The following is a 14,692-nucleotide window of genomic DNA, read 5'->3' on the forward strand; positions in this document are numbered from 1 at the left end:
AATATTACCTTCATGAGGAAAGCTTGTTTGCTAAGAAACACTTGAAAAATCCTTGCAGATGTTGACTACAAATACTGAAAAAAACTCCAAATCTCTCTAATTATAATTAGGTACATTTTGAAACTTTTTCCAAAATTTTTTATAATATTCTGTTCTTAATGGAGTTGGATTCCACATTCAGTTGTCTTAGTTCAACTGATTCTGCTGGATCTCTGAGCTGTTCAGAATGATAATTCACAAGCAAATTAATTTGCTAGATTAAGAATCATACTTTTTAAGTCTCATGTGAATATTTTTGTTCTGTGGCTCTCAAATGCAGCACTTTGAACTGTTTGGGAGCAGGAAGGCAGATGGGGTGTAACTGATGTCGTGCATATAAAATGGAAATGAATCAAAATACTTCATAGATTAAAAAGATTCTTTTATATTGCACAAAAAAGATACTAAACTAGTGGTATGAAAGTTGCAATATTTTCTTGAAACAGTTTCATAGCTTTCTGTGAGGTTAGCATTCTGAGTGCAGAGAAAGACACTGCATCTGCTGTAGCATCATATAAACAGTAAGTGCTTTAAGTCTTTGTGGAGAGGCATCTACTGGGATTTTCAAAATTTCTTTTGCAGTTGGTAAAGGTACTTTGTAGTTATGACAACCTTCAGTCATTGGTTAAAGCATGTGACATTATTCTCCAAGAAATTCTGTATGCAGAAATTTGTGATTGAGAAAAATCAAGCAATTTAGGGTATGCTTCTATTAAAAACAGTAATATTAATTATACTAACAACATAAATAGCACAATTAAGAATATAAAAGCAATTTAGACTGATGGCTGTACTTTATCCATCAAAGTGTTCTCTGATGCCCTGACAGCATGATCAGTATCTCAGCTTTTTCTATCATTCCCAATCTCCTACTGATATCTGTGTGCAGCATTTTTCCACCTAGAAAAGTAGAAAAGTGCCCAGACTCCTTTTCTAAAGTGTTTTTATGGCCCCTACCAAATCTGTGGGGAACTGAACATCTCATAGTCTTTTAATTTGTTACTTGTTACAGTCTTTGGGGTCATTGGGGAACTATTATCCCATATTTGCAGATAGAACTTAATAGATTCCTCAAAGAATGCTGTGGGGATATGAAATACAGTTTCTTTGTTTTAAAACAGCTGCAGCACAAGGACACATTACTCCATTGGTTCATCCCATTGATCCTATTGTCTGTTTAATGGCTTTGCCTGTCTTTTGATGTAGACAATGTCTTTACCTACGTCTAAGACAGTGCTGGATGGCTAATAATAGTCATTGTTTCCCATCTGACAGCAGTAGCAAACTGAAGTTTCTTGGGAAAATGCCTCTCTTTATGATAGGTCTCTAGATTTATTTTGCACACAAAGTTTCAGCTCAATCTAGTAAATTTGGGTGTTAAACTGAACTGGCCTGAACCTCTGGATCTTAAAGGTTCATCTATCACTGAATAATGCAGCTGGACAGAGGGAGACAGTTGAATAGAGGTCAATATGCCAACTGCTCATTTATTCCTGCCATATTAAGAAAGTTGATAGAGTGGAGCTAATCCATCTGCTCACAATTTTCCTATTCCCTAGCAATAAGATACAGTTTCACTATTTCATGAGCTCACTCTTAGACTAATTTTATTAGAAGCCCTTGCATAACATAATTTTTAATCGCTTTTCATGCAGTTTTAGTTATGTGTAAAATAGTAGAAAAAGATGGACTAAAGAAACATTAAAGGATTACATTAGAAACTCAGGTCATCTTAAATAGAACCAGATCAAATAAAGTTCAGTCAGTGAGCCTACAAAGACCAACAGAAAAGTATTCTAAGTTAGCTCTTTTGCATGAGGCTTTATTCTGTCATGTCTAAAGTGCAGTCAAAAGGAGTAAGACAGCACCATGAGGGGAGGCAGGGCTGCAGTGCCTGGAGGAGATGGCTGGGTAACCTCCCAGGCTGATGGGCAATGCTGGCCAAGAGACCACAGGGTCAGAACTGACAGGTGGAGAGATCTCACACCTTCTGTACCAAGAGCACTCAGTGGAGTTTCTCTCATCCACTAGTTCTCAGCCATGCACGGGTTCTGGATGTCAAAAAGATGCAGGATTTTGGCTACATGTTGGTTGCATGCAACACTAAAAGTAATTCCTGTGATCTTAGTTGTATTTCTCTTGATATTTAGTTTAAAACATCGATCCTTTATTAGACTGGTAGGGGAGGTCTTCAGTGATTTGGGCTAGGTACAATTTCAGAAATGAGTACTGAAGCAGAAATTGCCTGTTTTCCAGCATTGAGCCCACCACTCCTATTGATTGTTAGAGGTCTTCATAAAAATACAGGAAGGACTTTTACTGGGTAGCTGACTGTAGAGCCTGTATATAGGCATCCTGGGTGGGAGTTTCCAAAGCATTCAATTCATTAACATAAGTCTACTTCCATCAAAAATCATAGTTTTAGCCACAGCTGTGAATGAACAGAGTTGGATTATTCGATAAAAATACTGAAAATCCTTCCTTTCTATTTAAAAACGCCTTCTTGAGCTGATAGGTAGCAGCAGGTGTAGTTGTTAAAAGTAACTTTATTTTTGTTACAGTTCTCTGTCGCTGCTAGAGCACCAACTGTTAAGATGAGCACAGATGGACATTTTTTTCCTTATTGGTATGACTTCTCCCAGGAAAATCAAGGGCTTCTTACCTTCTTTCCTTTTGCTGCATTTTCAGAGTAAATAATTTTTCATTAAGGTGGAGGTGGTGAAAAAGGTACCACAGCAACTAAAAATACATTAATAGGAAAGTTAGATTCCTTAATCTGAGACATGACTGCATTTACAATGGTCTTTGCTGTACAACATTCATCCCGTGACATCAGCTGCATAAGTGTAGGTCAGCTTCATGATGCTTTGTTCAATCTCTCTCTCTGTATTCACCTATGAAATTTTAAAACTGGTTATGATTTTTTTTACTATTTATGCATGCCTGAGTAAAACTATGTATATATACGTATATGCATAAGTATATAACTGAGAAGAAATACAGTGTGGTTGTTGAGAGGTGAACTAAACGAACAAAATTCTTATTAAATTAGGCATCCAGACTATAAATAAATGAAATCATGAACTAATAGCCCCAAATATTTTGAAGGTAATAATTGAGAAAACTCAGTAACAGGCTTGAAAATCTGTTTCCTCTCTGGAAGACTAAAACATTATGTAGAATCAGGTTCGCTACAGTGTGATCTGAAAGAGTCAAGAAAATTGTCATTTCACATAGTAGATGGACTCCAGAAATTTTCACTAAGTATCAACTGATGTTGATTAAAGCCTATGTAGATGTAAAGAAAAAGCTTTGTTCCTCTTTTATTTGTTAGTGTCCAGGAAATCTTCCGTAAAGATAAAAGAAAGTTTACTAGCTAAAAGCCACACTGATCTTGTAGTTAATCCTAAATGTGTACTAAAGTACATAATGCAAGGGAATTTTTCTTTTGATTCTAATCAAAATTACAAGGGCTTTGTTACATGTCCCTTCTAAAAATGAAGGTTTGCAGGAAGAACAGACACAGTGCAACAACTATGATTTAAGTTTACATGTCTGGCTCTCATCTTTGCCATGAGTGATCTTTTGTAAACATACTTAAGATCACAAGTTGTTTCATCTTTGGGCAAGGCAAAAAGGATGTTATGTCACCACAGCACCTGAAGAAAACAACAGAATATATACATTCATTTAGAAAAACCTTCAGTGTGCCATACATTTGTGGAGCTGCAGTAAATCTGTAGCTGCAATAGATTCATTTTGCATATTATATTAAATATGTCAATGATGGTAAAGGATCGGTACAAAGGTAAAAATGAAACAGCTAAGTCTTGTTTATGGATTCAGAATCTCTCATGACAGTTTAGATGTGAATTACAAATGAAATGCAAGCACTTTGAAAACACAACAAAGTCCAAGGCAATCAGTTACACAGTTCACTACATGTTGATTGTAATTAGCAAAAAACAAGCCACATAAAATTGTTGCTAATGTTATTGCCCAAAAAATGTGATTAAAATAAAATTTTGTTTGCTTAAACACATTCTCCGGGCAGAATGAATGACAAAATCCCAGTTATTTTATGGCACTGTGTTGAGGGAAATGGCAGCATATTCAGGAATTTGGGGCTCTCTTGTGAAGTCCTGTGCAAATTTTTACTGTAAGATAGAAACTTTCTGATGTTAATGTTAATTAAAATTATACTGTCAAATAGCTGTACAGCATATCCAGACCCAGAGACTCCAAAACACAGTTTAATATTAGAAGATATTGTCCCATTCATTTTGTCATAACAGCCTTCCCTAGGTAGAGAGATTAAGCAGAGAACAGGACAACCCACACATAACCACTATTTTGTTGCTTATTTATATACAGATATTACTGTAAACCTTTGAAGTCACTGGGAAGATTTATTTTTAATTTTTTTTCAACACCATGGATTTTAATAAGATCAGAATAATTGTGAGACAACTATTTCATTTTGCCTTTTTGATTGCATAATCAAGAACCACCAGTATTTACAAAATTCCAAGATGTGTTCATATAGCTCTCCATATCAGTGGCACAGATTTTACTAACTGTCAGCACCTGGATTCTATTAGGACTTAATTGTCTTTTGCTCATTGGTGCAATTTAGGCACAGCATCATAGATATAGCATAATTTAATGGCAACAGTGAATGTATAACAGTTGTGAAATTATTTTAGTACCATTTTAGAAAATAGAATTATTTTTCCTTTAAGCACTTGTATCTCCTGAAGCTAATTTGGGGCATTTCATCACAGAGATAGATCCCATGTAGTCACATGGGATAGGTCACAAATAGGCATACAAAATTCCTAAGGGCAAATAGATAGAGATTATACAATATGTAGAGACCACATGATGTTACATGAAATGTATGTATGTTTGCCTTAATACATTTTCTCATCTCTTTAGCAAATGTAGTATCTTGTATGTTTACTGTGGATTGGGATAATTTATTGCAAAACCTTTGCATGGAAAAAGGACTCTAAATTTCATATTAAACTATATATTGAAGAGCTAAGGACGAACAAATCATGGAACCACCCCAAATAACTTTTTTACTCTTAAAGAGGATTTCAGGGTGGTGTGGTTGGACACAGTGTTGTCATTTTCACATATTCTATTTTAATTCAGGACTGTGGTTCCAAAATTCGCCCAGAAGAGTCCTGTGGCTTGCAGCCTCTCTCTCATGAATACCTCTCAGCAATTTCACAGACAAGCCTTAAGACCTGTGAAGCTGGAGACACAAAAGGTTTGTACTTTATCCCCCATTTTTTCTGAAAATTAACTCATGCACCTCATCAAAGACAAATTAGAAACAGTATTACCTCTTTGCTACAGACATGCACTAACCTATGCACAATAAATTGAACTAATCACTTGTAACTGATTTTTAAAATCAGATTAATTTGTTTATGTGAGAATTTTTTGTTTAATAATTTTCTAATCAGTGATCCACCATTGCATGTGTTATTGTCATGTAGTCTTTAAAATGCATTGAAATATTCCATCAAAAACCACTTAAAATAAAAATGCTTTATCTTACACAGAAGGGATTTTGTACTCACAATAAAAATTAACTTTAGACACTTCGAACCATTTGAATTTAATATCTCCACTGCTATATTAGGAACACAAAACTAGTTTTTAATTTTAGGTGTATTAATGCCCTAAAGCACAAGATGGACAAATCAAACATTATATGATAACCAATGCAATCAAGACATGCCTTTGGTTTAGTGAGAATTCAGATTTTGCCAAGGAGGTACTCATGTGAAAGTCACAGTTTCATGAAGATTTATTCAAGTGTACTCTAACTACTCAGGTATGGGGTCTTGTTTATATTTAAGCTGCTGTTCATGTTTAAGTTGCTGTATTAGACAGTAAGTAATTTTGTTCCATTCTTTATTAGAGAAATGAAGAATAAACCAATAGTCCTCTATGGTCTACTGACACAACTGTTTTCTTTATCTTGCCATAAACAGGAGCAGCCTCTCACAGCAGTAAATTTGCACAAACTGGTTGAAAAATCAATAAAAAGTAACAGGAATGTGGGAACTGCCTGAATGCGTCACTTCATGTGAAACAGAGGCAAACAATAAATTTGTCTTATATGGAGGAAATGCACAAATGAGACACTGCTGTTACTAGCAGAGTATTTTAACCACACAAGTTGTGTATCATTCTATGCAACAATATCAGGACATAAAGATCAAAACTAGAAAGCCCAAACCAAATCCACTGAATCCTTTGTCAGGCAGACAAACTCTTTCTGATAAATAACATGCTCCTTCTGGATACTGAATTTAGCTAAGTAATGTATGATGAATGTAGTATATTTTACAGCCTTATTGTGAATAATATACACAAAGTTCAAACAACCTTCAGGAGATGTATACTCAAAGGACAAGTATATTAAACAGGGAAGAATAATTTGTGCTTATAGGGAATATTGCCAAAATGTGTCTAATGAGCCTAGAACAGGGGTTTGCAGTATCTGGCAACAAGTGTCTGTATAGTTTTAATGTGTGTCTCAGCTTCCAGCTGGAACACTAAAGCATGGCTTTGTGTGGAAAATCATTCCAAATTTGTAGCAGCCAAATGATATACCAATCCTGGCAATGAAGAAAGGCAAATGGTAAATTCCCTGCTAAAGTAGTAATATTTCTTAAATAAGTTAAATTTTCAGAGAAGCCAAGCAATGTCATTTCCCCTCAGAAGACAACTCAGTAATTCTGCAGAAGTAAGTAGGTGTCATTCACTGTCCTTGTGCCTTGTACAGAGGGAAAGCAGCAGAGATAAATATATAACCTTACTTCTGACATTAATGGTAAAATTTAGAAGGCTGCTTTATAGTTCAGCACAACCAGGATTTCATGACTCATTTCTAATCCTTTGATGTAGAGCAGAGACAGTAATTCAGAGTCCAACCAAAGACAGAAGTTATTTCCTCCTCTTCTAATCACCATGGCACTAATCTTTAGAGGAAGCTCAACACCTTACCAAATAAACACTTAATTTACACAATTTCTCGCTCTCTCTGTCCCTCTTATAATCAATAAATTCAAATTGGAATATACAACAGAGGAAGTTTCTTTCCTTCATGTTTACATCATGGAATAAAATTACGATTTTTCTACCAAAAAAACCTTTTTCTTTCAGAAGTTGTTTGATTCACATCCAGTTTGAACCAGTCTGTCATATCAAAATTAGCTTTGTTGAATATTGTTGCATTACAGATAATACAGCAGAAAGCAAATTAACCATGTGCTTAGCTTCTCAGAGGGAAAGAGAGAGAGAGAGAACTGAAAGAGACCATGAGAACCCAACTTGTGCTAAATTCCTGCAGGTGAATCAGGTTCCTGCAGTCTGTGTGGTTTGTAGGAACACCAAAATCTGGTGTGTAAGATATCACAGATTCACTTATAATTTTCTGTTGCTGTGATGCATATGTTTTAATTATATCTCACTTTCCATTCTTCCTACAACAGTATCCAGTTTAAAATAATTCTTTGTGATCTCTCTCTGCATGCAACAGCTGTCTGGATTTGGGTCCAGCAGAGACATAAATTGATGTCCAACAAAATGAATGTGTCATTTGGTTACAAGGACTAAATTTCAGTTTGGAAATAAGTCCACAGGCCTAAGGTTATTTATTCTGTAGCAAATAATGTCATTTTAAAAATAGTTGTTCGTTTGATTTTTCATAAATACAGCTAGAACAAAACCAAAAGTATTTCCACAGCCTATTCACAGAGAAAAATATTTTTAAAGACCTTAGGGTATCAAATAAACACCAAATATAATAGCAAACTAGTCATAAATCAAATTAGCCTCAGTGTAGAGTAAATATTTCGATTTTGTATTATCAAGCTAGAATAGCATTTTCTCTTTATATGGATGATTGTTTGGCACTATAGAAAAGCCTTGATTTTAAATTTGAAAGCAAAATATGTTTAATTGTGTCTATGACAATGTAAAGGATAAAAAAAAAAGAAGAGACTGGAAGAAAAAGCAAAGCTATCCAGTGTACAGCTGTTATTGCTTAAAACTTTCAATTTTTGGCTGATATTTTTTTTAATGGAAAGTAAACAGTCCTGACTAGTTAGTTCGAAGGTATATTTCTTTCATGCCATTTTATGAGAATATTTTTAGGGAGTACTGGCAATGTTTAATCTGTATCTTAAGCAGAAGATTTATGTACACAACTGATAACTAATGAGCCAAAAATCCAGCTTTCACTCTTCCTGTGGGAATCTCCTACTTACAGGTTTTCATAAAAGTTTGGTTGTGCCAGTTTTTAATTTGTGAAGAAACTAACAGTGTGTGTCTCTTGCTCTCATTCACTTAATTGTTGATAAACTTGCCCTTGCCTGGAAGAGCCAATGTTAATGCTTTTGCATGAAGCACCACAAAATGCTGCCTGATTTAAATGGTGCTTAGTTATGTGCTGCTAAATTATATAAGTAAGGAAAGAGCAACTTAGAATTGCTATAGAATATAAGCCTAATTTCCAAACTAATATTTTTTGCAATTTTTTGCTGTTGTCTTCTGTTTTATGGGATTAATTTTATATTTTAACACAATCCTGTTTTTGAAGATTAAGAATGCATTGACCAACTGTTGGGAAATTGCAACAGGAAAAGCTCATAATAGTTTGATATAAAATGCATAAATTTACATGCATCATAAAAGAGTCTATGTAAGTATAAAACCAGGCATTATTCTGTTAGCAATAAATGCTAGTGCTTCCTAAAAATAGGAATTTATCTCCATATATCCATGTTCTCAGATCTTTTTACATTTGCCACTAACCTTTAGCATACGCCAAAAATTGATCTATTTTTTTTGTTAATATACCTAGGGAGCTATTGAACATAAACCAAACTATTTAAAATAAGCTTTTCAAAGTTAGTTATCGCTTTCAGTTGCCAAAGTTTAAATTTTTATTGTTCAGATATTTTGGCTCCTCAATATTTATTTTATATAGTTCTACTTTTCTAGTTTATTACCTTAAATCAAATCAGCTCATAAAAGTATGGGATGTTTAAAAGAAAATTCCATAAAATGAGGGATCTCATATGTTTTAGACATTGCCAAAACTTTTATATGTTTGGGTTAAAAGAAAAATTACAACATCAGGAAAAAAATACTGAGTTTTCATATAATTTTAAAATATAAGTCACTGCCTGAAACATCTCTCAGATCATTTATTAAGACCACTAGAGTAGTGCAGAGTCTCAGTCCAGACTTCAAACCAACCAACCAATCATTCTGTCCCTGCACTATTACTCAAAAAGGTGCAAAGAAGTAAAAGGCATTTGTATGGTACCTATTGGTGGGTTATTGGAGACCTAGCACTTTTCAATCTCCTCATGAGACTGCTGTGAAGCTGGGAATGACCATTTTGTCATGGATTGCAAAGTGGGAGCCAACAGCAAGATCCACAAGTGGCAACAGAAATCTTGGAGGGTCAAAGTATTCCTGGCCCCAGTGGTGGCCAGGAGACCACAGCCTGGAACAAGGGACCTCAAAGGGAGGGTCAGCATGAGTGAGGGATTCACAACAGCCAGCACTGGGAGGTTACAGTATGAGAAATTGTCTAAATTCAGCCTCTGGTGTCCCAGCTGAGGAGGGTATTCATTTGGAAGAGAACTTGCTGCTCCAGAACCTGAGTATCCATTTTGTAACTTCAGATACAAATTCAGTTTAATCCTTTGGTACAAACTCTACATAGAATCTGTCTTTGGGAGAAAAGTTCAGATCTCTCTTTTCACACAAAAATCACCAGGTTACAAGCATGCTACTTTCCTGTCCTAATGAATTTTGAACTTTAAAGTGGTCCTCAACAGAGTGGGGAATATTTCCCCTAACAGCTGCATGATTAAGAAGCAGAAAATGCAGAAACTCCTGTGAGCAAGAAGCATGGAGTATCTCTATCTTCCTGCTTGCACCCTCCCACCGTGGTTCCTCCTTCCCTCCTTCCTCTGCCCAGCTGTGAACTTGCCCAGCACAGCCTCCACGAGGCACCCGTGCCCACGGGAACAGGGGAGCCTGGGTTATGCTCACTGAGCCAGTGTGCTCAAAGCCAGTGTGCAGGGTTTAGGTTCACTCTGCTACCATTTTCTCCAAGTCACCAGGTGCACCTGAGGGTGGTGTGGGTGTGTTCTGCACAGGGCAGAAATAGGGACAGCTGTGCAGGGTACACAGAAACTGGTATTGCATGGTTGTGGCACTGTGGGATGTGTTTGTCCCTTAGATGTACCCATGTGGGCTCCCATGCAAAAAAAAAAATTCTTGATGATTTTATTTAGAAGGACTTCTTTATCTGCTAAGATGACTCACCCTGCTGCTTACCAAAACACAGTCACTTGGACTTTTGCCTAAGTGCAAGCACAGGCTGCCTCCCTGGAAATTCCCTTGCTCCTGAGGTAGCAGCTGACTCTCCCAAGGCTGCTGGGATCCTTCAGGGTTTCTTTGCTCAGCCTCCCCCTCAGTCCCTGGCCAGGTGAAATGTCAATAAGCAGCCTTGGGGTTTGTGCTGTGGCTTCCTGTGCAGCAGCAATCCATCAGACACAGCTGGCTGCTGAGCTGCTGCCTGGTAGCAGTGGTGGGGACAGACCTGATCTCCAGGTCTGGTCTCCAAGCATCTGACTTTGGGGCTGTTTTCTGGGCTGTGGTGAGAAACCCATCTGTGGTAGAAAAGCCCAATAGCATTGACACAAGGTCCTTAGGCCTGTGCACTCTTCTTTGTGCAATGCCTTTAATAAGAGCAAGAGTAGATTTTGCTGGCAGTTACATGCACTGGGAGATAGTGTCAGCACTGTGGACTTATAAGAGCTAGAAAAAGTGTTTCTTTTGTTCATTTGAATACAAAGGCAGCTCAAAAGTTTTCTGTCTTCCTTCAGAAATTAAATCACTCAAGCTTCCAGTAGGATTTTGGAAAGAATAGTTTTAGAAAATCAAAATAACAAAACCATTTAACATTAGATAAGGGATTACATAACCCACTGATTTTTAGTAATGCCACTTTGTGCTCCAAATCTTCAAAATAATTTTTGTAAATAAGATCAGGCTATAATAAATCACATATGTTATTCATTTCACCTTACTGTCATCTTCTGAAATTTGTGTAGTCTGGGACAGTCCTCTGATTTCTCACAAATTAAAAGAGAATTAAGTGTTTTGGAAGTAAAGTCTTAATCTTGCTTCATTTTTATATCAATTGCTCTCAACCATGCACCCAATCTTTAGATGTTTCATTGTAGATGAGAGTTAATCTTCAAACATGTCTGAATGTGAATATTTTCTTTTTGCATTCAAACTTCTCACCCATTTCATCTTTCTCATATCCCTTCTATTGAGAAAGGACAAGCTGCTACAAGAAAGGCAACATGGACTGAGAAATGAACCCACAAACAGCTGTCAAATTTGAGCATTCACAGCTCTTTCAGGGAAAGGAGAAAACTCCCAACCTAGCTAAATGAAAAGAGCATAACACAGTGAAAGGAAACAGTCTCTTCAAAGGGTTGGAGGCATTTAATTTAGGGGAAAATCCCTTATGAGGTTTTTTATTCATACATATGCAAAATACTCAAAAATACCTTGTTTCCTGTGTCGTAAGACACTCAGAGGAGGTGCTGATATTCATTGCTGTTTTCCAGGGCAATGGATTGTCCCTTGCCTCAGCTGCTCTGACAACAGGACCTGTGACTGGAGGGAAATAACCTGGCAGCCCCACGGCTGCCGACACTCTGTGCTGGCCAAGCCCGAGCTCCAGCGCTGCGTGGAGGGCAGAAGGGTATGTACAGGCTTTACATTTTAACTCATTCCTTTTCTCCTGGCTATGTAGGGTCCTGTAGCTTTCAGATATTTTTAAGATTGATATGTGACAAAAATCTCTTTCTAACTAGAGAAATATTTGGGTAAAAAGTTCACTGGGATGCAAACCAACCTTTGTCCATAATTTAGCCTCATGTGCAGACACAGTTGCCTGCTGCTGTTTCACAGAGCATCTTAGGTCACACCACTGCAGTTTCAAGACCTGTGGTGTATGTGATTACCAGTCAGACCTGCAGTGAGTACACAAGGATAGCAAATGGAGGATGGATTTGCATTGTTGTCACAGTTTTGTCTCATGTGCAAATTGGTTTTCTTCTGCTCCATACCTAATGCATGGCATTGCTTGTGCACACTAATCTTACCAAGTCTTCTTGCACATTCTTTTCTTTTAGTGAAGCTTCTAAAGTGATTGCTTGGAAACACAAGGTCTCCTTAATAAGCATGCTATGACTGTTATACTGTTGAGAGAGAGCTCTGATCTGAGGCTCAGGTACCTTACTGAGGATACAAGTATCCAGAAAGTAAGTAATTAATTGTTATAAAGCTCTTTAAAGTGTATTGTCTAGGTAAGAAAATAGTTACTAAAAGAGGCATTTTGATAAAATCCAAGAGCATTTCTATATAGACAAATACAAAAATATTAGTCTTTCAGTTAACATTTTCTCCTTAGTTTCTGATAAATTTCTTGCCCTGCACTTTATAAAGTACTTTATTGCCATTTTTCTTTATTTCTGCCTGTGGTTTTCTCTGTTACTATAGAGCTGCAGGTTACTCCTAGAATATATTTTTAAAATAATATTGCTTTTTATGACAGAGAAGCTTGATTTGCTCCTCCTGTAGAAAAAAAATAGAAGCTCTTCTGGATTGACCACAAGAAAAAACTATTCAAGAATTAGATTGCTTTGCTTTGGTCTTTAATTTCCATGGATGTCAGGCTGCTTTGACAAGCAACCACCCTTTGGTCAGGCAATTGAAGGACAGCAGAGAAGCAATAAGCCACTATGGAAGTGGATTGCCAGGGTATAGCTGAGAGTATTTGCTGGCATTTCCACATCCCAAATCTGGACTGCTCATATTCATCAGTGTCAAAAACAGGACAGCATTTGTAAAGGGTCTATTTAAATCAAGTAATGAAATGAGTGTCTGTGAAGCTGAATTTCTTAATTCAAATTCCATTGTGTTCTAACTCTCTAAGGTTATTGATCTATTCCAGTGTCAGATGACAGCCAGATCCTAAGTGAGCTACATTAACACCTTGAGAAAAATCTCTGTAACTAATAGCACTTGTTTCCCATTGTGCATCTTACAAAAGTCTCCTGACACTGTCTGATAACCTTTGCTGCTCTGTAGAAATCTGCTGAATTACCTCTGTTGCCTTTACACAGACATATATTGAATTGCTTTATTATTTTAAAGTCATCACTCTAAAGCATGTTCCCCTTTTGGTATATTTTTCCTTTCTCTTTCTCTCAGACGTTCTTTTTGTCATAACTTTGTAGCGATTTTAGTTTTGTCTGAAATTTTGCAATATCATTTTTACTTCTTTTATCAAATAAATAAATGTAGAGCCTGGATCAACTGCTTTATATCAACATAACTTAAGAACTAAGAGAGGCTTTCTTCCTACCAAAGTCAGATGAATAAAAATAGTTCCCTTCTTGGCTGATAAGATCCTGATTCTGCCTTTGATAAGTCAAGCTTTGGAATTACTTTACACTGCCCAGGCGATACAGTAGAAAAAGATTTTTTTTCATTTGGTCACTGGAAAATACTTTTATCTGTGTTATACAGATTTAAGTAATCTGGACCTTTTATGAAAGCACTACTGAGTGGTAAGAAGATATAATTCTTTTGAACAAATACGTGTTTATTTTAAAAGAGATTTTCATAACCATCTATAAATATTTATCTATTCTCAATCATGATTTTAGTTTTGATTTATTATATACCTTGTCTCTAAGTACTACAGAGATCACTGTCATCTCAAACAGAAGATATCCTAGTTTCCATAATAAAATAAGCAGAAGGTTTCAATACTGGAAACAAAAGCAGATGTAAAAAAAAAAAGATGAATGCCAAACAAAAGGGCAGAATTCATCAACCCAAGTGAGGATACCAAGGTGATCTGGAATGCTGTTTGATTTGCATTGCTGTTTGCTGAAGTTAGCTAAGAACAGCAGAACTCATCCATGTGTCCTCTCAAGATGAGCTCAAGTAGCCTGTGTGCCTCTTTATTCAGGGGTTTTCTCTGGGGAGACTTTAGAGCAGCCTTCCAGTATCTGAAGGGGATCTGGTAGAGAGACAGAGAGGGACCTTTGACAAGGGCATGTAGTGATAGGACAAAGGGGAATGGCCTTGAGCTGAAAGAGAGTAGGTCTAGATATCAGGAAGAAATTCTTTACTCTGAGGATTACTCTGCCTCTTCTCTGGCAGAGGTTGCCCAGAGAAGCTGTGACCTTGCCATCCTTAGATGCAGCCTGGATGGGGCTCTGAGCAACCTGGACTACTGGAAGGTTCCCTGCACATATCAGGGGGGTGGAACTACGTGATCTTTAAGGTCCCTTCCAACTCAAACTATTTCATGATTCTACCATCATGAAGACATAAACAGCATAAATTTGTGATTGCATCTTTTAATTTAAATAGGAGGTGTTAATCTCTATACCATTGTCAGATTTCATCTTTGTTAGCTGGAGGCTGTTTTCATGTGCTTCTCTATTCGTTTTATAAGGGAAGAAAAAAAGATGAAAAAATGCATACTTACATTTCTACTTTTAATGACTGT

The 14,692-nt window shown here is 36.6% G+C and overlaps 1 protein-coding gene across 3 annotated transcripts in view; it reads left to right on the forward strand.

The window, feature by feature from the left end:
• The window catches only part of CPED1 (cadherin like and PC-esterase domain containing 1), a 141,787-nt gene that overhangs the window by 111,334 nt on the left and 15,761 nt on the right, over positions 1-14,692 (forward strand). For 2 of the 3 annotated variants that reach the window (XM_056511213.1, XM_056511223.1), the window contains exons 17-18: positions 5,200-5,317; positions 11,730-11,866. In XM_056511213.1, the coding sequence (XP_056367188.1) occupies positions 5,200-5,317; positions 11,730-11,866 (255 nt within the window). Of the gene's footprint in view, positions 1-5,199; positions 5,318-11,729; positions 11,867-12,299; positions 12,378-14,692 lie in introns of those variants that run through there. The other variant, XM_056511232.1, reaches the window with a different exon arrangement.

The sequence above is a fragment of the Oenanthe melanoleuca genome, chromosome 1A, assembly GCF_029582105.1.
Source record: "Oenanthe melanoleuca isolate GR-GAL-2019-014 chromosome 1A, OMel1.0, whole genome shotgun sequence".
NCBI lineage: Eukaryota > Metazoa > Chordata > Aves > Passeriformes > Muscicapidae > Oenanthe > Oenanthe melanoleuca.